The 25,285-nt window shown below is 45.8% G+C and overlaps 1 protein-coding gene across 3 annotated transcripts in view; it reads left to right on the forward strand.

Moving 5' to 3' along the window:
- Window positions 1-2,497: 2,497 nt before the first annotated feature.
- Window positions 2,498-25,285, forward strand: part of HEBP1 (heme binding protein 1) — a 183,879-nt gene continuing 161,091 nt past the window's right edge. For all 3 annotated transcript variants that reach the window (XM_088468111.1, XM_088468113.1, XM_088468112.1), the window contains exon 1: window positions 2,498-2,826. In XM_088468111.1, coding sequence (XP_088324237.1) covers window positions 2,798-2,826 — 29 coding nt within the window. In that variant the 5' untranslated portion in view covers window positions 2,498-2,797. The remainder of the gene's footprint in view (window positions 2,827-25,285) is intronic.

The following is a 25,285-nucleotide window of genomic DNA, read 5'->3' on the forward strand; positions in this document are numbered from 1 at the left end:
TCAGACCCATACGCACAGTTAATGAAGCCCAGACCTTACTCAGGACTTTCTTCCTTCTGCGCCTGCTGTGAGACCTCAGGAGGTGTCTGGTATCACAATGGATAATTTATGCACGTCCATGCAATGGTGTTGAAATGCACTGGCACGCCTGTATTCGGCCAACCATCCCCGTCACCACCCACAAATGGCACTTCATGTCAATCACTCTGTCATGGGTCTGCGTATCCTCTGCGATCGCAATCCTGATCACAGTGTCTGGCATGCGCATTGCGAATTAATCGACCAATTGCGTGTGTATAAGCAACTGCGTTCCTTGCTGAATCAGGCCCTGAGTTATTGCTACTGCGCAGTGCTGAAGACAATTGGGATATATTGCAAGTGGAACTGTGTTTTTTGTAACTTGTCATTGGAAAACCAAAGCTATTGCTTTTTGAAATTAAGAACTGCATTAGATTATAAGATTATTGCTATTACCAGTTGTGGATTACAAATACATTGTCCAGAACTTTGGGCCTGATTCAGGTTAACTGCACGCAAGCAGCTTTGCAATCCCATCCTTGCAATCATGGTAATGCAGCAGGAGGCATCACGCCTCCTGCATGCATTACTCATCCAAGCTGCGTTGTACAACGCAGCATCAGATAACCTGAAGAACATCTGCCAGTTAAGTGACCCATGAGGTTACGCAAGCCGGCTGGGGCAGATGAGAGAAAGAAGCTAGGAAATCTCCATCAGATGATTGAGATCCTGGCCTCTTCCCTCCACCCCAACGGCAGGAACGCGGCTCCGTTTCGGGCTCCTGTCACTGAGGAGAAGTAGGCACTTTGGTGTCACCCCTATGCGGGTGACTCCCGGGTGCGGCTCACGCCCCCCTTATGACGCCACTTTCTTTGTGCTGCAGTCTCCTGGGACTGATAATCCAGCATACAACTAGCAGAAAGCTTTCCAATGGGAATTCACTGCCAGTGCACATACTGGGAGACTGGGGGCTTACTAGGGGTGGTGGTGGTATATACCGGGGGGAGCTGCAGCCATGCAACCACTAGGTAAAATCCGCTATTGATTACCAGTGATCTTCTGTTGTTGACTGCTGAGCAAGGAGTGCAATACCAGTATTACTTTACCACGAAGTAAGAAGATATGGATGAGGGTAAAGCTGGTTGCCCCAAGTATACTAAATCCCAGAACACACAATATAGAGTGTACATGCTATGAAATCTTCTGAACGACGGCACAATATATTGTGTCAGGGGATTGCATCCAATTAATAATTTCCTCTGTATACCCTATGCAATTATTATGTATATCAATGGCAAACAGAGGAAAGGTTGGTCCAATATATTGTGTGGTCATGCCATTGTGCATACACACACTAGGGGGTATATTTACTAAAGTGAGCCTTTTTATAAGTGGAGCTGTTGTCCATAGCAACCAATCAGATTCTAGCTATCATCTTCTAGAAAGTGCTAGTTAATTGTTAAGTAGAATCTGGTTGCTATGGGCAACATCTCCATTTCTAAAGACTCTCACTTTAGTAAATATACCCCTAGATGATGTGCACCACATTGTTCATTGCATTGTCCCATCTGATGGGCAGCACAGCAGATGGTATAATGCGATGAATGATGGCCAGGAATGACTGATTGGGCATACACTCTATTCAATGTGTACAATATACAGTACAATATACAGTACAATATACTATTGCATCTTATAGTGTGTACCCAGATTAAGAATAAATAACAGAGGGAGGGGAGAAAAGGGCAATGTGCAGGAAACTACAATTTAATTTTCCATTATTTGTACATTCCTTGCAGGCAGTAAAAGGTTATAATTCGCAGTACGCGTGCGCAAGCCAGTCTTTGCGATCAGATTTTGGTTGCTTGTAAGCCACTCGTAAGTCATTGTACACGTCACCTGCATGTATTTCAGCCCGCACTGATCGCAGTGTTTGCGGCGGGGAAAGGCAACCTCAAGGGCTGCAAGCAGCTCCGATGGCTCTCAATGTTACTGATTAATCAAACAAATCCAGGAGATGACGTGTGTTGCGAGGGGAAAGGTGCCGTCTTTATACACTAGCGAGCGTTCAGTGCCGTAGCTCGCTAAGACATAGAGGGCGTCCTTACGCCACGCAGCGCGATTGAGGAATTTCAATATCCAGCCCCTTTTCAACAGCGAGCACCGCATCTTGCGAGGTCTGAATGTACTGTAAGTTACTTGTTTATTGACCACTTATTAGTTCTATGTACTATGTAAGGCGCTGCGGAACACTTGTGGCGCCATATAAATAAAGGATAATAATGAGCTCCTCTGTTTCATAACATTATTTTTGTTATCATTTGTTGTTGATATTTTCCAATAAAATTCCATATATGATGTGTCCAAAACATATTGTGATACAATATATAATTCTAATAGTTGCTGACAAACTGACATTCAGAACCTGTTATTAGCCAAGCTGAGAATCTTTATCTCCTCCCATGAATGGTCACAGGAAGAGAAGCAGAAAAGCTGCTATCAGCACCTCCCATTGAGTGAATATACAAGCAGGAAAAGGGACAGAGGAGTGAGAAAGGTTTCAAGCTAGGAAAGGCCAGAAGAGAATAAGGGTGCAGTGAAGTGTGTGTGAATTTGTGAGGCACCTACCGATATATTACAAACAAATATCATATTTACTATCACAGGAGTCATCTAAATTTCCCACAGTCACTAGAGATATAATAAATACAAATACTAAACAATAGAGCAATGTTTGGTATGATAAGGAATTCACTTTTTGGAAGCGTGGAAGTCAATAATGGGACATTGCTACAGAAACAAGAGAAGGTAAGCCATTGCATACAGCTTATATTTTATCTACATTCTATACATTTTACTGACAATAACACTAGTAACTGACATCAAGGGGCCTATTTATCAAGCGTTTTTCATACAATTTTGTAGAAACTGCAGTTTCTGCATAATTTTATGAACTGTTGCTAAGTACTAATAGCCTATTGCAGGAGATTTCACAGAAATTTTCTGCAGAAGGCTAATTAGTACTGCAGAACGCAGTCCCTGTTATTATCAATGGGGACTACGATCCGACCCTTATGTACCAAACTACGAAAAGCAAAGCTTTACAAAGATTTTACAAAGATCCCCATTAGTTTATAACATGTTCAGATGGTGTAAATGACTTTAAGCCTATGGAGGCTTTACTCGCAGGAGAGAGATCTTCTGATACCCCCTCCTGTAGCCCCGGGCCTGAAGACTGACACTGTGCGCAAGCGCAGTGTCAGATTACCCCAGAGGAGTCTTTCGCAAATGTGCCAGGAAAGTCACTTACAGGGACAGTGGTTATTGCTACTGCTGTTCCTGCGGGTTCAGTTTAGTACATAGCTGTGATATTTTCTTCCAAAATGTAAATATCCGGAGCAATACAGATTGTTAATAACCATGGCAGTGCCGCAATTATTAATACATAGGACCCTAAGATGTATAAAAAAATAAGACAAAAGCAATAGCGGGCTCCTGGAATATTAAATAAGGAATCTAATGCTCCTTGATATCTAGGGGACGATTTATCAAAGGGAGAAGTTCCTTAAACCCTGGAAAAATGGCTTTTTATTTTCTAGGATTTAGGGATTTTCACTAGTGTTCATTGGGCCTGATTCACTACCGATGGCAACTGTGATTACGCAAGCAATCGGCCGATTGTTGCGTTCTGCGCATGCGTATGCATCGCAGTGCATGAACCAGCCACTGCAATCGGGACTGCAAACGAAGTGACTACACAGACCCATCGCAGAGTGATTGACAGAAAGTACCATTTGTGGGAGGTGGTGGGGGTGGTCGGCGAAACGCCGTTGCAGGGGCGTGCATAAATTATTCACTGCGATGCCATAGGCAGCTTGTGTACTCACTGCGAGGAAGTTAACAATTTCTAAATAAGGTCAGAGCTTGTGCGTGCGGCTGCGATGGTACCGATGGTTTCACAGTCTTGCTACATATTATGGATGTGTGTAAGGTAAAGTGGACGTCCTTATGTAGTGCAGCAACGGCATAGCGATCGCAGTGGATTAGCATACTATCACAGTGAGACTGCGTACATAATCGCTATTGCAATCGCAGTTGCGATCCATAATGAATCAAGCCCTTTGTTACCTGTTATGGCCGTTGCCAGGTTTTGGACTTTGCAGGGGCTCTCCTGCAATATTTACAGCAAATTTTATCAAAAACAGCTGTCCTCTAATACTATTTCCATCTCAGGAAGTCAATAGCAGGATGTGATGCAGGAAATTTTTTTTATTTATTTAAAGCATTTTCTTCTTATTTCTATTTTTAAACCTATTTTTTTTTTTTGCTGCTTTTTTAAATGTTTGCATACTTTGCACTGGAATGCTGGGACCAAGCGTCCAGTGCAGTCACATGTGTGACCCAGGTCATGTGGATGGAGAAGGACGCCTACTGGCTGATGAAAGTGAGTCTATATTTCTATTGATGCTATATGTGGCAATAGAAAACCTCTTTTATTGCTGCTTTTTGACAGGTAGAGCTCCTAATCTAATCTCCCTGATGGCTAGAAAAGGTGGGTTACATTTTCCGAACTGTTAGTAACTTCACAGATGGTTACCACACTAGTGTTGTATTCTGTTTGGTTCTCCTGTTACGCTCTAAAGAAAATCTTATATTGAGAATATGCTCTGAATCCATTGTTGTGCATATATATCCGTTTTTATGTTTGGCTCTTTTACTACTCAGCACTAGCAGGTCAACCCTAAGGCAGTCATATATGCTGGCTGACGGGATATAGATAGTATGCCGGCAGACGGGATGCCGGCTATTGGAATTCCAGCGTCGGAAGCCCAACCTGGGACTAAAAATAGGCGTCAAAATTCTGACGCCAGTCTAAATCCCAACGCCGGAATCTCGACAGCCACCATCACGATCAAAGGTACATCGGAGCTTCTTAGGAGATTAGGGCTAGACACCACTGGGGGTGGGTTAGGCACTAAGGGGGGACGGTTAGGTTTGGGCACCAAGGGGGAGGGCTAAATTTAGGCACTAACGGGGAGGGTTAGGGTGCAAGAAGGGAGGGTTAGGGGCAGTGGCGTATCTATAATGGGTGCAGTGTGTGCGGGGCACATGGGCCCCAGGGTCCAGGGGGGCCCCGCACCGCACACACTGCACCCATATTTTTTTAAAACTTACCTGTCTGAGGTCCCGCGTCGGGTGTCACTGCTGCTCATAACACCGGAAGAATGGTCGCCGTGGCCATTTTCCGGTGTTTTGCGCATAAGACTCCGGGCACTAGATTGTGCCCGGAGTCTACTGCGCATGCACAGAATGCCGGAAAATGGCCGCCATGGCCATTTTTTCTGCGTCAAGCGCAGTAGACTCCAGGCACACTCTAGTGCCCAGAGTCTACTAATGCTCTGGTGGCTGGCCAGCCGCGTCAGTCGGCTGCCAGCCACCAGGGAGAGAGGAGGGGGCCCCGCACGAGGAGGGCACACGGGCCCCCTCCTCTCTTAAAACGCCCCTGGTTAGGGGTTAGGTATCCTGTCAGGATAATGAGCATTGGGATGCCGCTGTCTTCATTTTGACAGCAGGCATTACAACTGCCGGTATTTCATACTCAACCCCTGGCTGAAGGTACCCTGTACCTCTATGGTTCAGGAGACCAAGTAAGTTTTATGTGTTCAACAATTACTTTATTACACACACACAAGATAAAGAAATGCCAGGGTGTTCAATGCACAAAGAGCCTATGGAATAAAAAATAAATGGCATAGATTTACCTTCGACTGATATCTTGGCTAAATTAAAAAGAGGTAATTCTAGGGGTAATATCGGCTTTTGGTACACCATGTGTCTTGAGGCCTGCCCTCCAGTTAAGTCTAAGTCTCAAGAGCAATGGGAGTCTGATCTTCAGGAGGCCTATACTCCCAAGCAGTGGGAATCTATTTTCACTACTGCCCACAAATTGTCCAAATGTTATAATCATTTAGAATTACAGTATAAAATTCTCCATAGGCTATATTTCACTCCAGCCAAATTACACGTAATATGGCCAACGCAATCAAAATACTGTTGGAGATGTAATATGAGTGTTGGAGACATATTTCATATTTTTTGGAGCTGCTCTCATATCCAGGCTTTCTGGAAAGATTTATTTGATTTGATTTCCAAGGTATTGAAAGCTAATATCCAGTCATCCCCCTCTTTGGCGTTACTTCACGTTTATCCTGTAGATATGCCCAAAACTGACTGTTATGTAGTGGGTCATGTTCTTTTGGCAGCCAAGACAGTAATAGCACAATTATGGAAATCATCTACTCTTCCTTCTATTCACAAAATTATGCATAAGGTACAATTCGCATTTTTGATGGAAACTGTAGATGTTGTATACTCCACATCTGCTGTTTCGCCTTTGAGGTTATGGTTTAAATGGCAGGAATTTGTAACTGTTGGTGGGGGTGCAGACCTTCTGCTTGGAGATATACCTTCTGTATGAAAATAATTTGGGCATTGGTCTTTACTGGGATCTAGGCATTCTGAATATGATACAATTTATATGTACTGTATAATTTTATCTTTTTTTGTGTACTGTGGTACCTTCTCCCTTTTTATTTTTCATTTTTGTTTTTGTTTTTTTTAATTTTCTCCCCTGATTTTATTGTATTCTCATGTTACTTATTTTATGTCATTTATATGCAACTATTATAATTGTAAGTAATGTGTCTTTACTTTATTTTCTTCTGTTGTATTTGTGTTTTTCTTGTTGAAAAATTAATAAAAATTATTGAAAAAAAATAAATAAAAAATAAATAAATGGCATTTATGTTTTATAGATATTAATTGTAAAGAAACCTTGTTCCATTTAATTTTCACTCCAGCCAGTGATTTTTATGTCTTTTGCTCAGTCTATGAGCACTGTAAGGGTAAGAGCAGGATTCTGATAGAGATGATTCCAAAATTACCTTACCATGAAATATAGGGGCTAAGTAATAATAATAATAATTTTATTTATATAGCGCTTTTCTCCTAAAGGACTCAAAGTGCTTTACATTTACAGTATAAAATATAAAACAAGCTTTTACAAGGGACATTAGTGAAATGCTTGGGTGAATAGGTGAGTCTTGAGTCTATTTTTGAAGGATTCTAGAGTGGAGGCCTCTCGAACTGTGTGGGGAAGTGAGTTCCATAAGGTTGGAGCCACAAAACTGAAAGCTCGACCCCCAGACGAATTCCGTGAGATTCTAGGTACTGTTAATAGTCCTTCGTCATCGGATCGCAGTAATCGAGTGGGACAGTAGGGAATCAGAAGCTGCTTCAGGTACCCTGGGTCATGGTCATGAAGGGCTTTGTAAATTATTAATCCAATCTTGAAAGCAATTCGCCATCTGACAGGCAGCCAGTGAAGGGAGTAGAGAATGGGTGTAATGTGCCTGGAACGGGGCTGGTTGGTTAATAGCCTGGCAGCTGCATTTTGTACCATCTGCAAGCGGTGTAATTCTTTTGCTGGGAGACCGAGGTAGAGGGCGTTGCAGTAGTCTAGGCGTGATGATATAAATGCATGTATGACTTTAGGCAGATCTTCTGAGGGAATTAAGTGCTTGATTCTGGCTATGTTCCTCAGATGAAAGAATGAGGATTTGATTGTGGCTGATACCTGATGTTTAAGTAGCACACAAAGTGGCTGTAGTTATGGGCAGCTGCGGAAGCCTGTTATTCTACTTTATGTTATTACAAGTATCCGTTGAAGTAATGCTGTGGATCGTGTGTGTGCAAATGGAAACCAGTGTCGCTCATTAATTTTATACTGGCTGCCGCAACTGTCATCTTTACTATCTACACTTACACCAGCCCCATGCTAGGTAAATGGCATCCCTTGTCCAACTCCAAATTACATGGAGCTTTTGATTCATGCTCACGACACTCCCACAAATCAGGCTGCTTCTACACAACTGACCATTTCTCGCCCCAAAATGCCCTATTTCACAAAAAGACAGATCCAGACAAGTTGTGTCCAACTCAGAATAGGACAGACATACGCGAAAATGTGAAAAGTGGCCTCTGCGCTGTATAGAAAAACATGACAGGTCAGTGCAGCTGTAATTCTGCATGGGGGACCGATGTTAATCGATGTTACTGATGTGTAACCAGGACTGCGAGGTATTACGGATGTGAGAAAGTGGTAGTGGCCGTCTCTATGCTGGCTGCGCGGTTACAAACAGCATATTCTCGCAGCAGAACTGCATGCACGAGACTGCATGCAATAGTGATAATTGCTAAATCAGGCTCAAAGATCTGTACGACTAAAAAACAGCCCCATAAGTTACAAATTTCACAAACTTAATTTATTCACAACCAGCGATTCGGGACATATTTGTTGGTCACTATCAGGGGCGTATCTATAATGGGTGCAGGGTGTGCGGGGAACACTGGCCCCTGGGTCCAGGGGGACCTGCACCGCACACCCTGCACCCATCATATTAGTTACCTCTCTGAAGTCCCAGGTTGGTGCGGGCGTGCAGCGCTGTAAAACGACTGGAAAATGGCTGTGGCGGCCATTTTCCCGTCGTATGCACAGTACAGGGAAAATGGCCACTGCAGCCATTTTCCCGGTGACCTGTGCATACACTATAGCCTCTGGGCACACTCTAGTGCCCAGAGTCTATAACTCCGTCTCTCTCATGTAAAAACAAGACAAGTCCATCAGTGCTGTGTCTGTGATGCTGCCGGGAGCCGGCCAGGGAGGGTCCAGAGTGGCCCAGTCCGGGGCAATGTTTGCTGCTGTCTGGGGGCCCCTGGTTGACCGGCCGTACGTAATACGGAACTGCTTCTTGGAATAACACAATAATACTGAAATTAAGTTATGCGCCTGGAGAGAATTAACTGTATGTTCTTGCTGGCTAAGTCATCTACATGAATAATAAACATAGTGTAACTGATGTAGAACTAAGTTAAATATAGCAGAAGAACAGTTCAAGTGTAAAAAAATCCTTTATTGAGAGTCACAATGCTCTAAGGATTATCCTATTTTGTAAACAAATAAAAAGTGGTGTGAAGGAAAAAAAAGGAAAGAAAATTTTGTTCTGGCCAGTTGTTGACAAAGAGGGGGGTAATGGTAATGTTGCAGAGTCACAGGCAGGGGTTAAAGTGGGGGTGCCACAGTCCTTTGGGGTTATTGAGAGTTCCTGGGAGGTTCAAGTTCCTCCTGACGAGACAGTCCATCCGCATTGCTGTGGGCCTTGCCTTGATTGTGAATAATTTGAAAGTCATAAATCTGTGCAAGGCTTCACCATCACAGTCTGTATTTTTCCCCCGTGGTGTGTTGTAGCCACTTTAAAGGATTGTGATCAGTCACCACAGTGAAGTGTCGGCCATACAAACAGGGCTGGAGCTTCTTCACAGCCCTAACAATGTCCAGACACTCCTTCTCAATTGTGGCATACCCCACCTCCCACTGTAGCAGTTTCTTGCTCAAATAGGCCACAGGGTGCTCCTGCCCATTTGGCCCCTCCTAGCTTAGCACTGCTCCGAGTCAGTACTGTGACGCATCAGTCTGTACAACAAAGTTTTTACTGTAGTCCGGCACCATCAGTACTGGAGCTTGTACCAGAGCCGTTTTCAATGTCTGGAATGCCAACTCACAAGCAGGTGTCCAGTCAACTACCTTGGGGAGTTTCTTCTTAGTCAAATCTACCAGGAGTTTGGCCACAGAACTGAAGTCAGGGACAAAGCGTCTGTAGTACCCTGCGATTCCTAAGAAGGCCAGGACCTGTCTCTGGGCTGTGGGCCGGGGCCAGTCTCTGTTCGCCTCTACCTTTGCTGGTTCAGGCTTCACCTTACCTCCCCCCACACATTGCCCCAGGACTGTACCTCTGACATCCCCATTTGGCACTTGTCTGCCCTGATGGTCAGACCTGCCCACTGAATCCTCTCTAACACTAGCCCCACATGTCTCAGGTGATCTTCCCAAGTTCTGCTGAAGATGGCGATGTCATCCAAGTAGACCTGAGCAAAATTTCAGTCTTACTCCTTCAGCATGTCATCGACAACGCTATGCAAGGTGGCTGGCACATTTTTAATCAAAATGGCATTGTCTTGAACTCGAACAAGCCAAATGAGGTGATGAAGGCAGTTCGCTTTTGAGCCTCGGGGGTCATTGGTATCTGCCAATACCCCTTGCTCAAATCAAAAGTCGAGATGTACTTTGCCCCTACCAACTTGTCTAACAATGCATCAATGCGGTGTTATATCCTGATTAAACCTTTGCACAATCCTGCCTATAAACCTCTAGACAATCCTGCTTATAAACCTCTAGACAATCCTGCTTATAAACCTCTAAAACATAAATAGCGCTATGACCAGTCGCACACCCCAATAAATGCTCTCAGACTTTGGCACTTGTGGTCCAAAGCACAAAAGTTATTATTCAAGAAAAGTACAGATAGTTACACGCTGTGATCTAATATAATAAGCGCAAATAAATCATACAGTCACAAGGTACAGTCGATACATACGCAAGCGCTCTGGAACCAGATCCCGGCATCAAGATGAAATCTCCGTCAACAGCAAAGCAGGAAGACTAAGCTTCCAGTTTCAGAGCGACTACATATATACCCTTACCATGATAAGCAATACAATAAAACACGTTGGCATGTTCCCATTGGTTCTTCTTCTTGCTTCATCTGTTACGGTACAATTCATAGGTCAGTGTAAAGATCACAATCCAGCCTCTATGAGCCCATTGTGTCCACTTTTCCTGCTGCATAGTAATCTAATCTGGTTACATTACAAAATACATTTTAATGCCTAACTCAAATATAGTTCATAATTCGCAGACACATGTTACGATATTCCCGCCGATGGAACCGGAGATCTGCAAAGACACAGTAGTTTAGAACGGTACCAAACATGGTCCACTTATCATGTGCTAAAACATAGTTATCATAAAACATACATTTCCCAGCATTGCAAATAAGAGTAAAATCTTGGTAAATAACCTTTATTAATGCGGAACATTTTTTTATGTAATTGTGTAATATGTGAGCATTAGGAATATGAGGAAAGGACGCTAGTTAGCGCTGTGCAGGTATGCGTTCGTGTGTATGAAATAGCAACTGTGTATATATATATATATATATATATATTTACTGTATATACTCTATGAATTTCTTGTTTTTGACATTATTTGTCTGGATTTACAAAAATGACAGGCAATGGGGTTTACACAGATGATCAAACGATGCCTAATGAAATCACAAAGGCAAGGCTAATTTGTTTAAGCCTCAGACATAAATACAATGGTTTATTTAGCTTAAACCACATCAGATACTAACGGCCTACAATGGCTATCGATAGCTTAAATGCCTAACAATGGTTTCCTAATTCACTCTGTCTGAGTATATCAATGTCTGTATTGTGGTTCAATTTTCATAGGCATACTGTTCTGTGTGCAGAGAAAATGCTCACTGTATCTTTGTTTATTCTTTAATCAATTGTCACAGACAAATCCACAAAACCCGTCTTGTCAACCCTGAATGTTTAATGTAAGGATTTCATTTTAGTTATAGCTAAAATTGCGTTTTGTGACTAGTTGTAAAATGGCGTCTAGTTTGCCATTCGCTAGATGGCGTCGCGCAGATTCTGATTGTAAACAGATTCTGTCTTAGCCAATTATCCAGCTTCAACAGTGGGGCAAGGGATAGGCATCAGATTTGGTTACCTCATTCAACTGTCGGTAATCTACACAAAACCACGACGGTCCTTCTTGGGAACCAATACAACAGAGGTGGCCCAGGGACTGTTGGAGCGCGTAATTACGCCTAGCGCTAACATCTCCTGCACCTCACTGTAGATACTCACCTGCGCCTCTGGTGAGACCCGTTACATGGGTTGCTGAATTGGCCTATGCTCACCAGTGTCTACGTGGTGTGCACGCAAGGAAGTCAGGCCGGGCTTCCTACTGAACTGGGCCTCAAAGGACCGTAGCACTGACTCAAGCTGCTCCCTTTTGAGGATACAAAGTTCCTCACTCCAGCTTACTTCCTCTACACCACCCTCACCGCTGGCATCCGCGAGGAGGTCAGGAATCGGATAATTTCCTGGTTCCTCCATCGGTAAGCAGCACACATCTGCTACCGACTCCACGTGCTCGAGGTATGCCTTCAACATATTTACATGGTAGGTACGCTGCCTCCTACCATCGCTGTCAAATGACACCACATAGGTGATGTCATTTGGTGTTTTGAGACCATGTACGGTCTTGCCCAGGCAGCCTGGAGCTTGTTTTGGTGTGTGGGCACCAAAACCAGCACCTTCTGCCCTACTTCAAAAACCCGGACCTGCGTGTCCTGGTCATACCAAGTTTTCTGCTTGGTCTGAGCTTTAGCAAGATTAGCTCGCGCTAGCCCCATAATGTTCTCTAACCGATCTCTGAGCTTCAACACATATTCCACCACGGATGCATCCTGGTGAATCGGCTCTCCTTCCCAAGACTCATGGAACAGGTTGAAGGGTCCACGGACTCTGCGGCCATATAGTAACTCAAAGGGAAACTGGTGGATTCCTGTGGCACCTCCCGATACGCAAACAGAAGGTGCGGCAGCTATCGCTCCAATCTCCCCCCTCCGAAGTCACAAATGCCCGTAGCATCTGCTTCAGAGTGCCATTTAATCTCTCGCAGAGTCCAATTCGTCTGGGGGTAATAGGGGATAGTATGGAGTTGCCTCACTCCGCACTTTGCCCAGAGACACTGGACCAGTTGACTTATGAACTGTGTCCCTTGATCGGTTTGGATCTCACTGGGGAACACTACTCTGCTAAATACGCATAGCAGCGCATCCACTACATTTTCCGCAGTAATGGCAGACAGAGCTACTGCCTCTGGATACCGGGTGGCATAATCCACAATGGTGAGGATGTATCTCTTCCCCGATCTACTGGGCACAGGTAGCGGAACAATTGTGTCCACAGCCACTCATTGGAAAGGTTCCCCGACTATTGGCAAAGACCTAAGAGGAGCCCGAGCACTGGGGCATCCAAGCCGCTGGCACACGTCACAGGACTTACAGTAGACCAGGATGTCATCCGACATTCCAGGCCAGAAAAAGTTCTGTGTTAGGCGCTTCAGTATTCGGTACCTCTCCTGGTGTCCAGCCAAAGGGATTTTGTGCACCACGGACATCAGTTGTGCTCGAAAGCTCCTGGGAATCACCAGTTGAACTTGCTTCCTGACTGGCCTATCCCCTTCTACCTTACGTACCCTGTACAGTAACCCTTTCCACCAGGTCACACTCCCCGCCTCCATTCCCATAAGGCTACTGCCAGCTTGGCACCTCAAGCCTTCTAGGGATGGATCGGAGAGCTGAGCCTCCCTAAACTCCTGCCTGTGGTCCTACTTGGGACACTCTGCAGGGGGGTCTAGGTTGGGATTACTAGGGTCAGTCTGATTGGGGTCAGTCAAAGGGAGGTCGTTGTGGTCACTCATACTCACCGCCAGAGTTGGCAAACCACTTGGGACAGGAGCATCACTGGGCACCCCCAAAGGATCCAATGGACCGGAACCAACATCCTCTGCGTTGCTAGGGATGTGGGCATGCCAGAGGCAAAAGGCATGCTGGGCAGATGTGAAGATCTAGCAGCTGTGTACTTTTCCTCTGGGCTGGTCGATGCTGTAGTTGGCAGTTATCTAGCAGCTGTGGACTTTTCCTCTGGGCTGGGCTGTGCTGGGATCAATGAGGACAGTAGTTGGGCTGCTTAACTCCGGGTGATGGCGTTAGTGAAGGCAGTAACGATTCCACCACCAAGATCATTCCCCAGGACTACATATGTTGGAAGGCCATCCATGATGGCAATATCTCTCAACTCTTGGCCAGCTCCCCAGTCCAGGTAGACTCTTGCCATAGGTACCTCTTGCTCCAGTCCATCTGCCATGGTCACCTTGGCAGTTCGATCCTGCAGGACTGCAGCAGGGTCAATAAGGTGGAGGCTCACCACTGTGATTGAGGCCACCAAGTCTCTCAGGCCTTCCCCCTTGCAGGGCCCCCACTTGGACTGGCTGCAGGTGCCACCACATATTTGGTGGTGGCCTCTTGGCCATGCAGGTGACTTGCTCCACAGAGTCTTCCTGCTGCGCACCACACTCACTCGTTCATCCTCAGATGGCCGATTTTCTCACAACCATAACACCTCTTGTCCAGTCGGGGCCCCAGTGGTCTCTGATGATTTGCAGGGACAGGACTGGGAGCTTGCTGGCCAAGAGCAACTGGGTTGGAGGATGCCCGCTTTGGGAAGGGGGGGGGCGATGAGCAGAAGAGGGGTGTTCCCCTGGTTGTACAGTCCATTTGGGTTGGCTGCTGATCGGGCGCTTCTGCCCTTGTGGCCAAATTGCCACATATTTGTCCATTAGCTGGTCTGCCATCTTCAAGCTGGGTGGCTCCCGGTCTAGCACCCACTCCTTCACCTCTGTGGTGCACCTGTGGTAGAACTGCTCCTGCACAGCAGATCAATCACTGTATCCAAGGTAGTGGCACCAGATCCCTTCAGCCACTTCACCACGTACTGCCTCAGCTGGGTGATGAACTGCTCATGGGTGCTGTTGGGGGTTCTTGGGCAAGTCCTGGAACTTTTTCCTGTAGGTCTCCGGAGTGATAAAGAATCGCTGTAGGAGGGCCCTTACGACTTCGTCATAGTCACCGCAGTCCTCGGTGGCCACTACTCTATAGGCCTCCAGGACCTCTCCATGCAGGGTGGGCATTAGGTGCCTGACCCACTCCTGTTTGTGTAAATCATGGAGTTTGCAAGTCCTTTCGAACACTTGTAAATGTCCATCAATATCCCCATCACTGTCTGCAAACTGTGTACGTCCCGATCTGAGTACTGCAGTCTGCAACGGTTCTCTAGGTACCACGGCCGGTGGTGCCCGCTCGCCATGCCACATCTGAATGACAAGCATGTGTTCCTGCTCCATTGCCCTTTCTCCCAATTCCGCCAGCCGATCCGCTAGGGTATCCATTTTGCCCCCCCCCCGGGATGGTGGGATTCCTGCCATGCTGGGGAATGCTAAGAAATGTCACTGCAAGGAGGCGGGGCTTGGAGTTCTCACCCAGTCCTGACGGTTGTCCACTGTTGGGTCATCCTCATAGGTGCTGCCATCTACAGTGTCTCCCATCACCATCTGGTTCGACTGAGCGCCTCCTTCATGTCGCTTATGGTTGCGTTGTAAAGGAGTGGAATGCCCTTTTCTTGGCACACCATTTCAAGATCATTTTTGGACGTTCACGGCGTCATTTTCCCAGCAATTTCCACACTGCGCATGCGCAAAATGCCAGAAAAATGCCCTGGTGGCCATTGTCTGGCATTTTGTGCAGGGCTGAAACATCTGACGCGGGACCTCGGAGAGTACGTATTAGATAATATGGGTGCAGGTTGTGTGGTGACGGCCCATGTGCACCACACAACCTGCACCTATTATAGATAGGCCCCTGGTGTGACTCAGTACCGCTGAGCGTCTGTGACTGGATGGCCTCTTGCCGACTCCCGATCACAGATTGGGGTTCGATCCCCACTGGAACTTGGGTTATCAGGGATTCCCGCTTACCATCACTGACTCCACCCACTACGCCTTGGTGTAATGATGCTGCCACTCCTGTCGGCGTTTGGAACCGCTTACTGCTGCGTATGCGACGACTAGCTGTGGCCACCATTTTACCAGGCACAAAACCTTCTTTTATGCCACTCCAATACACATTACCACAGGGGGTAAGTCCGCCGTGGGTTCCTCTTAGCCAATCATGCTATCTCGGAATGGAATGGCCGGCGGTTCGATTCCCGTCAGTGGCAGCCCGACATAAGCAGAGTTCGCAGCAGCGGAAGCCCGACAGCGCTGGAAATCCCGATCGTGGCTAGGTGAATATCTACTAACCTAACCAAACCCCCCTAACCCTACCCCTCCTTAGGGGTGCCTAACCCTAACTTCCCCCCCAAGTGCCTAACCCTAATCCCCCCTCTAAGTGCCTAACCACCCCCTTCCTCGCTGCCTAAACCCAAGTCCCCTGGGGGGGTGCCTAACTTTAAGTCCCCCCCGGGGTTGCCTAACCCTAACCCTTCCTCCCCCTAGCCTAACCCTAACCCTCCCGGGGGGGTGCCTAACCCTAAGTCCCCCCCGGGAGCCCTAAACCTAACCCCCCCCCCCCCCCGTGGCTGTCCGCTCGCGGCGCTCGGCATCACTACGATCGTGATGCCGGGCGCCGGTCTCCCGGCGTCGGGGAAATGCGGGCGTCTACATCTAGACGCCCGGCATTTCACCCTTGCCGGGATATGACAGTCAGGAAGCCGGCTGCCGGTTTTTAGGCAGTCGGCTTCCCGATTGCATACCACCAAAGAACAGTTGGCTTTCCTAAAACACACAAACTTAGCATAGACTGTATCTCAAATGGTAAGTATAACACTTTACAGGAACTGATAAATTGCATTCATTCTTTCAAATACGAGGAACAATGCATAAATCCAGTTTGGCTTTCCCTGTCTGTAACGCCTCCCTTTCTTAGGAAGCTCGATCCAATTGCTTCTTACACACAAATAAATTGTCTTTCCCAAACGTGCTTAGTATTGTAGCCAGAGACACACCGAAGCCTCTGCATTGCATTTCAATGAAAGTGCTGTAACCGAAGGGTTTGGCCATATGACACTATTCACACCTTCACACAGCAACCTTCCATCCAGGTCTTTCTATTTATCAGACCTCCTGCTAGGAAATGACAATTAGCATCTACTTTCCTGCAGTCACAGAGGCTGGTCATGTCATATACAAAAAGTGCATTTAAAACCCATATTAAATACAAATAGATATTCAAACCTGTTTCCCCAATTCCAAATCTGTGCACAGCACTTTAAATGATAAAATTAAATATCACCCATAAATCTACAGTACATGGCGTCCTGCGCCTACATTGTCCCTTTAAAGCTGGTGCCGTGCAATGAGGGTTAACCCCTTCAGAATAGGAAGCAGCTTCTGCTGATTAAAATGAAATGCGGCCTATATTCTATGTGCGGGTGCATCTGTATGCAAAATGCTATGTTACAATGTCATATCCACTGACACTGTAACGTAGCATTTTGCATGCAGATTCACCTGCAGTCGCACAGAGTATAGGCATGCAGGGGCGGATTGGGCCACCGGGACAGCGGGAAGGTTCCCGCTGGGCCGGTCCCTTCATCCCCCCTGCAGGGCCAATTCTCATTACCTTCCGGGCCGGCTCACACACTGTCACTGCCTGCTGGTCTGAGCTCGCGGCCGTGCTTCCGGAATTTGCGTTCAAGTCTAGAGCGCAAACCGGAAGCTGCACCCTTCCTGCCCGCCTCTCAGGAGTCAGACCATTGGCCGGCTAGCGCAGCGGCTCCCCTGCACCTGCGGCGGCATTAGCAGAAGCGCCTGGAGCCGGGTGACTGAAAGTCAGAGAGAGAGAGATGAGGTGGCAGCCACAGTGCAGCATCGCAACCATAAACGGTACTGTGCCCTCATTCACTGAGCATCACTCTGTCTCCATGCTGGGGTCTATTGTCAGGGAGAATGTATGTGTATATATATATATATATATATATATATTGTGTGTGTGTATATATATATATATATATATATATATATATAGTGTATGTATGTATAGATAGATATATATTTATATATATATAGTGTGTGTATGTATAGATATATATATTTATATATATATAGTGTGTGTATGTATAGATATATATATATTGTGTGTACATGTGTGTATATATATATAGTGTGTATATATATATATACATATATATATATGTACAATGTGTGTGTGTATCTATATATATATATATATATATATATATATATTTTTTTTTTTTGTTTTATACTATATATATATATATATAGTTTATATATATCTATATATATATATATATATATATTGTTTATACTGTATATATATGTGTATATATATATATATATATATATATATATATATATATATATATAGTAAAGGTATGCATGCAGCCCGGCACTGTCCAGTGTAATACAATGGGGGAGATGTATGAAGCCCAGAAGCGTTATCAGTGCACGTTATGTGCGCTGATACCGCTTCTCCCCGATGTATGATCGGGGGTCTGGGCGGTAAATGACAGGGGCGCTATGCTGTCTCTAGCGGGTAGCGCCAGACGTGGGAGTTAACGCTCCCCCTCTCCGGCCGATGAGATGTTTATACATCTCATCGGTAGTGCTTCCTGGTTCGCCTCGGTAAAGAGACGAAGCGGGAAGCGTTATAGCGGCACGTTAAGTGCCGCTATAATACATCTACCCCAATGTATCTTACTCGGTGACGGTTAAATTCACCCAATATGCATTCCATAAAGAGAGGCAGCACTCAGGTAATATTCCCCAAAACGTTGGAATGACTTAAAGAACAGTTTTTTCTTCATTGAAAATCTCCTGAGTGCCACATCTCTTTATGGACTGTATGTATTGTACTATACTGTATGTGTGTGTGTGTGTGTGTGTGTATATATATATATATCCCTTTCTGTTAAAAAAGATGAGAAAAAAATCGCATCCTAGTGCAATACCATCAATAATTATTGATCCCGTCATCAGAAATGTCACCCAAACACAAGAGGTGTACCTCTTCTGGTGGTATAATTTAACCACTAATTCAACCACTTTAGGCGAAATTCTGTCTCTAGCACTTTTCCATTCACAAATGACAGCCGGAGATGTTTTTACGGGGTTATTTCATCAAATTTCCCGCAGGATACAGGAAAAAATAGAGAGAACATATACCATAGCGTAATAAAGTCAAAACAACATTTATTTCAAACTAAACAAGTAAATGCTTGTACCATATATAAAAACAAATAGAGCTTATCTGTAGGAGAACTTGACCAAGTTCTCTATAGTCCCAGTATCAGAGGGATTACGGCATTAACCTCAACGCGTTTCGTCTTTCTGCAATATGCTGGACTTCTTCAGGAGGATATTGCATAGTATGGGTGTGTTATAGTATTGACACAGACGTGTTGCTGAAAGTGGTTGAGTATAGAGATGCTGACTTGCTCACACTGGAGGTCATACTCAGATTAGATGATCTGCACCTAGAGTAGGGCTGGTGAACGTTTCAATGGTGCGATTGATGGTAGCGTCTAAAGATGCACAAAGCATGATTGCAGTGTCTTTAGACACTGACAATGGGAGTCTCAGTCGTTGCACATTCGGATGCACGGCTTTACACCAGGAAAGGGCATTGTAGTAGTAGTATTAGCATAAAGTCCCTCACACAACTGCAGGGAAGGCCGTGACTGCCTCAGACTCAGAATCAGGCTCTATGAGGATCAATCCTGCCCCCTTAACAAACCACACCCCCTCAAAAGACCCCGCCTCCATTTGGGCTGCTTCCAGATATTTCCTGGGCTGGTTTTCCATCCCAATCCGCCCCTGAAGGCATGCCACATATCATGCATCGCTGTGCAAATAAGACACATTTGAAGGGAATAAGTTACGCAAAAGATGCTCGGCACTACCGAGTCACACAGTCCTCACGTGTTCTGTGTAATGCGACTTGTAGTGCACGGAGGATAGATGTATGTGGACACATCGGTATTTACAAAAGGGAGGAAAGCTTTTTTTGTGGCAAAACTGTGTGTCTTTGCCAGAGACAGGACTTATCCCTGTTTTACAAGGCCCCCGGTCAAAGATTGGCCCATTAGTGACAATTTTCACCTAGAACGTACAGTAAGTAAAGAGGAAAACACATGTGAGGAAGGACCTTCAAATTCATTTAATGTAGCCTAATTGTAAATCCCCCTTAATCGGGGTGGTGGAATCACATTGACACACATGCAACCAATTTGATAGTACCTATGCTTTGATAGTCTGTTTCACAGGTTCTCAAACTCGGTCCCCAGGACCCCAAACAGTGCATATTTTTGCAGGTCTCATCACATAATTACTAGTGAAATAATTAGCTGCACCTGTGCATCTTTAAAAATGTGTCAGCAAGTAATGAATACACCTGTGCACCTGCTGGGTGACCTGGAAAACATGACATGTGTGGGGTCCTGAGGACCGAGATTGAGAACTACTGGTCTATTTTAATAAACTTATTTCTAATAAGCATTACAGAGTAATAAAATATGTGTAATTTAGGCCAATTTAAAACAAAAATATCTGAGTTCACAGTCAGTTATTTCATTTGGGACATTAGTCTAAAACAATTTCTGCAGTGAATGTTGTCATAGATAAAATGTATATGACAGTGATTCCCAACCTCGGTCCTCAAGGCACACTAACAGTCCTGGTTTTAGTGATATCCATGCTTAAGCACAGATGGTTAAATCAAAATAACTAAGGTACTAATTAAGTCACCTGTGCTCAACTATGGCTATACTTGAAACCTGGACCGTTAGTGTGCCTTGAGGACCATGGATGGGAGTCCCTGGTATATGAAGTATTTGTCTGGTAGGGGACTAGTTACATTTCACTATCCTAAGGTAAAAAACATTTGAAATATTTAATATATACATAAATAGGGTAGTTGCCGACAATCCAGACGGAGGCAGCCAGGTCACCACAGCCCGGGAAGGGGGTGCGTGTTTTGCCGGGACTGCACAATTGCATCATTGCGGCCCTCCCGGGTCACGATGACACAATCCATCGCATTTGCTTCATCAGATCCCCCTCTCACCTGTATTCTAATAATGGGCAGCTTTGAGTGGACAACGGTGGGAGTGACAACTGGCCAGGAGACTTGCCCACTCTTTCCGAAAATCGGGTGGCGCTCCCAGTAGAAGGCAAGTATGCCCTTAAGTCATGGTTGCCGACTTTCTGGCTGCCCCTTCCAGGAGAGAGCAGCCAGATCGGCAGGGCAGGGTGGGATGTGGCCCGCACAAGGGGCATGGCCGGACAGATGACGGCCATTTGTGGGTGCGGCCGGGGGGGCGTCATTTTGGCCTCGCCCCATGTGTGTTATTTGTTCCTATTAGTTTAATATCGGACACAGGGAAACATTGGAATCCCTTGATTTGATGTCTTCCTAGTTTTGCACCATCTCTGGTGCATGTAAACCTTTCCTGCCAAGGAAATAAGAATCTACTGCTTCATCACTGGTCAAGTTGATCTTATTTGAGCTGTGAATGGTTCTCCTATCAGGCCTCTCAGCACTGACACCATGCCCCAGAGAAAGTATGTGAGCAAACTTACTTCTGAGATAAGATAAGCAAACAGAATGTTAATTTAGCAATTTCAATTCATGTACAAAAACATTTTGGTATATGGGCCCTAATTCATAAATTTTTAACCCTTTTTGTTGAACACATATAATTTTTGCACTAAGTCTACAAACCAAATTGTTTACTATACAATATTACAGACAAAACTGCAATAAGCAATTGTTTTTAGAAATGTAGACAATGTAAATGACAGCCAGATATTTATAAGGTGGCTAAAAAATGTATATTTTATAACTGCATTGTAGGAGGCGTGGCCGGACAGATGACGGCCATTTGTGGGTGCGGCGGGGCAATGCGATCGCGTCATTTTTGCCTCGCCCCATGTGTGCTATTTGTTCCTATTAGTTTAATATCGGACACAGGGAAACATTGGCATACCTTGATGTGATGTCTTCCTAGTTTTGCACCATCTCTGGTGACTGGTGCATGTAAACCTTTCCTGCCAAGGAAATAAGATTCTACTGCTTCATAACTTGTTAAGTTGATCTTATTTGAGCTGCGAATGGTTCTCCTATCAGGCCTCTCAGCACTGACACCATGCCCCAGAGAAAGTATGTGAGCAAACTGACTTCTGAGATAAGATAAGCAAACAGAATGTTAATTTAGCAATTTCAGTTCATGTACAAAAACATTTTGGTATATGGTCCCTAATTGATACATTTTTAACCCTTTCTGTTGAACACAATTTTTGCATTAAGTCTACAAACCAAATTGTTTACTATACAATATTATAGACAACACTGCAATAAGCAATTGTTTTTGTAGACAATGTAAATGACAGCCAGATATTTATAAGGTGGCTAAAAAAATGTATATTTTGTAACTGCATTGTAGGATAGTCATCTGTGATCAATATTCTAACATTGTTTAGATTTTTAAAATATCCTTTATTTGAGCTACAGTACCTTATCTATTCCATTACAAGGGCTGTCAAGAGCTCTGATGGGCCTGTGTACTGATGAGGGCGTGGCCAAACACAGGGATGCATCACCACGCCCCCTCTGGTAAGGGAATGTAGTCAGGAAGCCAACGGTCTAAATGCCGACCTCCGGCTTCCCGACTGTCAAATCCCGGCAAGGTACTAATGACAGGTGTCGAAAACTCGACGTGCTAAGCACACTGCCACTGGCAATGCTGGCATAACATAACAGCGCGGCCACAATGGCACATAAGGTAGTGAGGAGACTGCTACAGCAGCAGTCTCTGCTTATTAGCTGCCTGACGTTCGCTACTAGACCAGTCAGTGAAAGTGGGCAGGGCAGTCAGTACGGTCACTGACTCGGGCCCCTCCAACCAGCCTGGGTAAGTAGTACCCGACCCCATCTCTCAGTGCCCCTGTCCATTACATATCAATTTGTGAATGATGAGATAATTTAAACCACACCCATTGATCATAAATTAGGAACTTCAATTTATTTAAGTAAACAAAGTAGCAAAGACAGGGCAATGGCACTGAATCTTTTACAGACGATTGTTGAGCACGAAAAGTAGATTCATGTTATTTTGACCATTTATATTTTTTGTGCATGAATTACAAACTAGACACACAAACTATGTATTGTGCAGGTGAATGTTAAGTAATAGGAGTACATGGATATTTTACCTTTTTATCCCCCAAAATTTATTATGAATTATTATTATGAATTATTAATGTTTTTATTTTTTTTATGACTTGGATAGTGAGTGGTTTAAATGTCTGTGGTAACTCATATGTGCATGATGAAATAAGGAGAACAGAATGATTGAATGATAATAGTGGGCCTGATTCAGCTTAGGATGGATTTGCAAAGCTGCAAGCAAGCACCTTTGCAGTTATAGTCAGGGCAGTTGAGAGCCTGGCCGTGCCCGGGTAATGGAGGGGGCGTGACCTAATCATGGCCACGCCCCCTTGAAAAAAAATCAAGACTTTATCAGCGCGCGTAGCGGGGCTGCGCGCCAGGGAGGGTGGCGCTGTAAGCCCCCCAGCCCGGGTGCTAAGCAGGAGGGGGTGCGATCAACGGGTGCAGCTCCCGCCCCCCAGAAAGGCAGGCAAGCCTCCCACGTGCCGCCGATCCCCCATCTCCGCCCCGCCAGTACCTGTTAAACCCCAGCAGCGGCGGGGCCGCTGACGCGTTTCGTGTCATTTCTTCACAATGCCTGTTTTTTTGCCATTGTGTAGCAGAGGCGGGGCCAAATTGTCGCAATCGTGTGGCCCCGCCCCCTGTCACACCCGCAAACTGTCTTCAGCCCGCACGGCCACACCGCCTTTTGCCGGCCACGCCCCCTGTTCTGCCGATCTGGCTGCTCTCTCCGGGAAGGAGCAGCCATATAGTCGGCAAGTATGCCCCACAGCCATAGGAGACTGCTCCGGCTGCTGCAGCAACCGCGAACAGTCTCACACAGCAGCCCAGCACAAGCTGTGTGCTGAGCTGCTGTGAGGGAGGGGAGGGGGGGTGCGACGCCGGACCCGGGCACCCGCCGGGCCCCTCTAGCAAGCCCGGGCCTGGGTAAACTGTACCCACTCTTCCCCCCCTCTCGACGCCCATGGTTATAGTAATGCAGCAGGAAGCATTACGCCTCCTGCATGCATTTCTTAACCGAGCTGCGTTGTTCAAATCAGCAATGGATCATTTGCGAGAACATCGGCTGACTAAATGACCCATGGGGTCGGTCAAGCTGGCCGTCACAGATGAGAGAAAGAGGCTAAAAAATCTCCATCAGCCGACGGAGATCCTGGACTCTTCTCTCCCCCTCAGCAGTGGCGACACACCTGTTTCGGAAAAAGGAGGCCATCGCCGCCCCCTCCTCAGCCACAAATGGCAGCAGACTGTCAGTTATTGACAGTCAGCGTGCAAACACCAGGACCAGTACTGCACATGCGTAGTACAGGTCACGTGCCTGCGCAGATTCCCAACCACCGGGAATCTGCTAGTGCACTGCTGAATCAGGCCCAGAGTGCGTTATACCTCACATGTGGGCGAGCTGGCTAGTGTAGCATCATGTGGCATAGTTTATTTTTAGAGGTGTTTCTTTAAGTGTGTGCTGGTTTTGATGGTGTTTGTCATTGGCTATTTTTGTGGCAGGAAAAACGTCAGGTCGCACATTTGTGGCAGGAAAAACTCTGGGTGCACATTTTATATAAGTTGTTAAATTATGCGATGTGTCGGTGCGCTCACATTTGTTGACTGGTTAGTTGGCTGGTGCACCCTGATGGGGGCAGCAGCATCATCACCCTACATGTTGTTAGGGCTGGCTGTCTTCTTTGCCACCATACTTTACTCTAATGCTTTAAATAGATTTGAATATTCTAGTATATTTTCAGTAAATAGCTGACAAATTTTAGTCTGTCATATCCCTGTCTCTGTGTCTTTATTTCTTATTAATGGGTATCGCAATGTTATTTAAATGATTTAAACACAAGACACCCCTCATGAAAAATGTCATCAGCCACAATTGGGGTTAGGGGCGGCTCCGAGAGACTTGCCCATTCTTCTGGGTGGCTAGGAGAGTAGGCATGTATGGTGTAACCTTCATTACACACTTGACCAGCACACTGCATAAACAATGCATAAACTAGGGGTGAGCGGGTTCGGATTTCTGAAATCCGAACCCCCCCGAGCCCCCCCGATCTGAGTCCGATCCGAATCAGGCTCGACTTTTCCCGCCTGACTCGGATCTGAAATCGAGGCAAAACGTCATCATCCCGCCTTCCGAGTCTCGCGGGTTTTGGATCCTATATAAGGTACCCACGTCGGCGCCATTTTCTCACTTGGCTGTGGACAGTGAAGAGGGAGGGTGGGAGTTAGGGCTGTGTAGTGTAGTGTAGTGCTGCTGTTGTCCACTACTTCAAAGTCCATAGGGGCTGGCTGTGTTGTGCTGCTGTTGTTAATAGGGGCTGTGTCCACTACTTCAAAGTCCATAGGGGCTGGCTGGACTGTGTTGTGCAGTCAGTTCTCCATAGGGGCTGTGTCCACTCCAAAGTCCTGTGCAGTGTCCCAGTCCTAAAGAGGTGCTGTAGTGTTGTCCAGGGGGTGCTCTGTCCATCAGGGGTGCTCCCCCCAAG

This window comes from Taudactylus pleione, unplaced genomic scaffold, assembly GCF_031769625.1.
Source record: "Taudactylus pleione unplaced genomic scaffold, aTauple2 ptg000080l, whole genome shotgun sequence".
Classification (NCBI taxonomy): domain Eukaryota; kingdom Metazoa; phylum Chordata; class Amphibia; order Anura; family Myobatrachidae; genus Taudactylus; species Taudactylus pleione.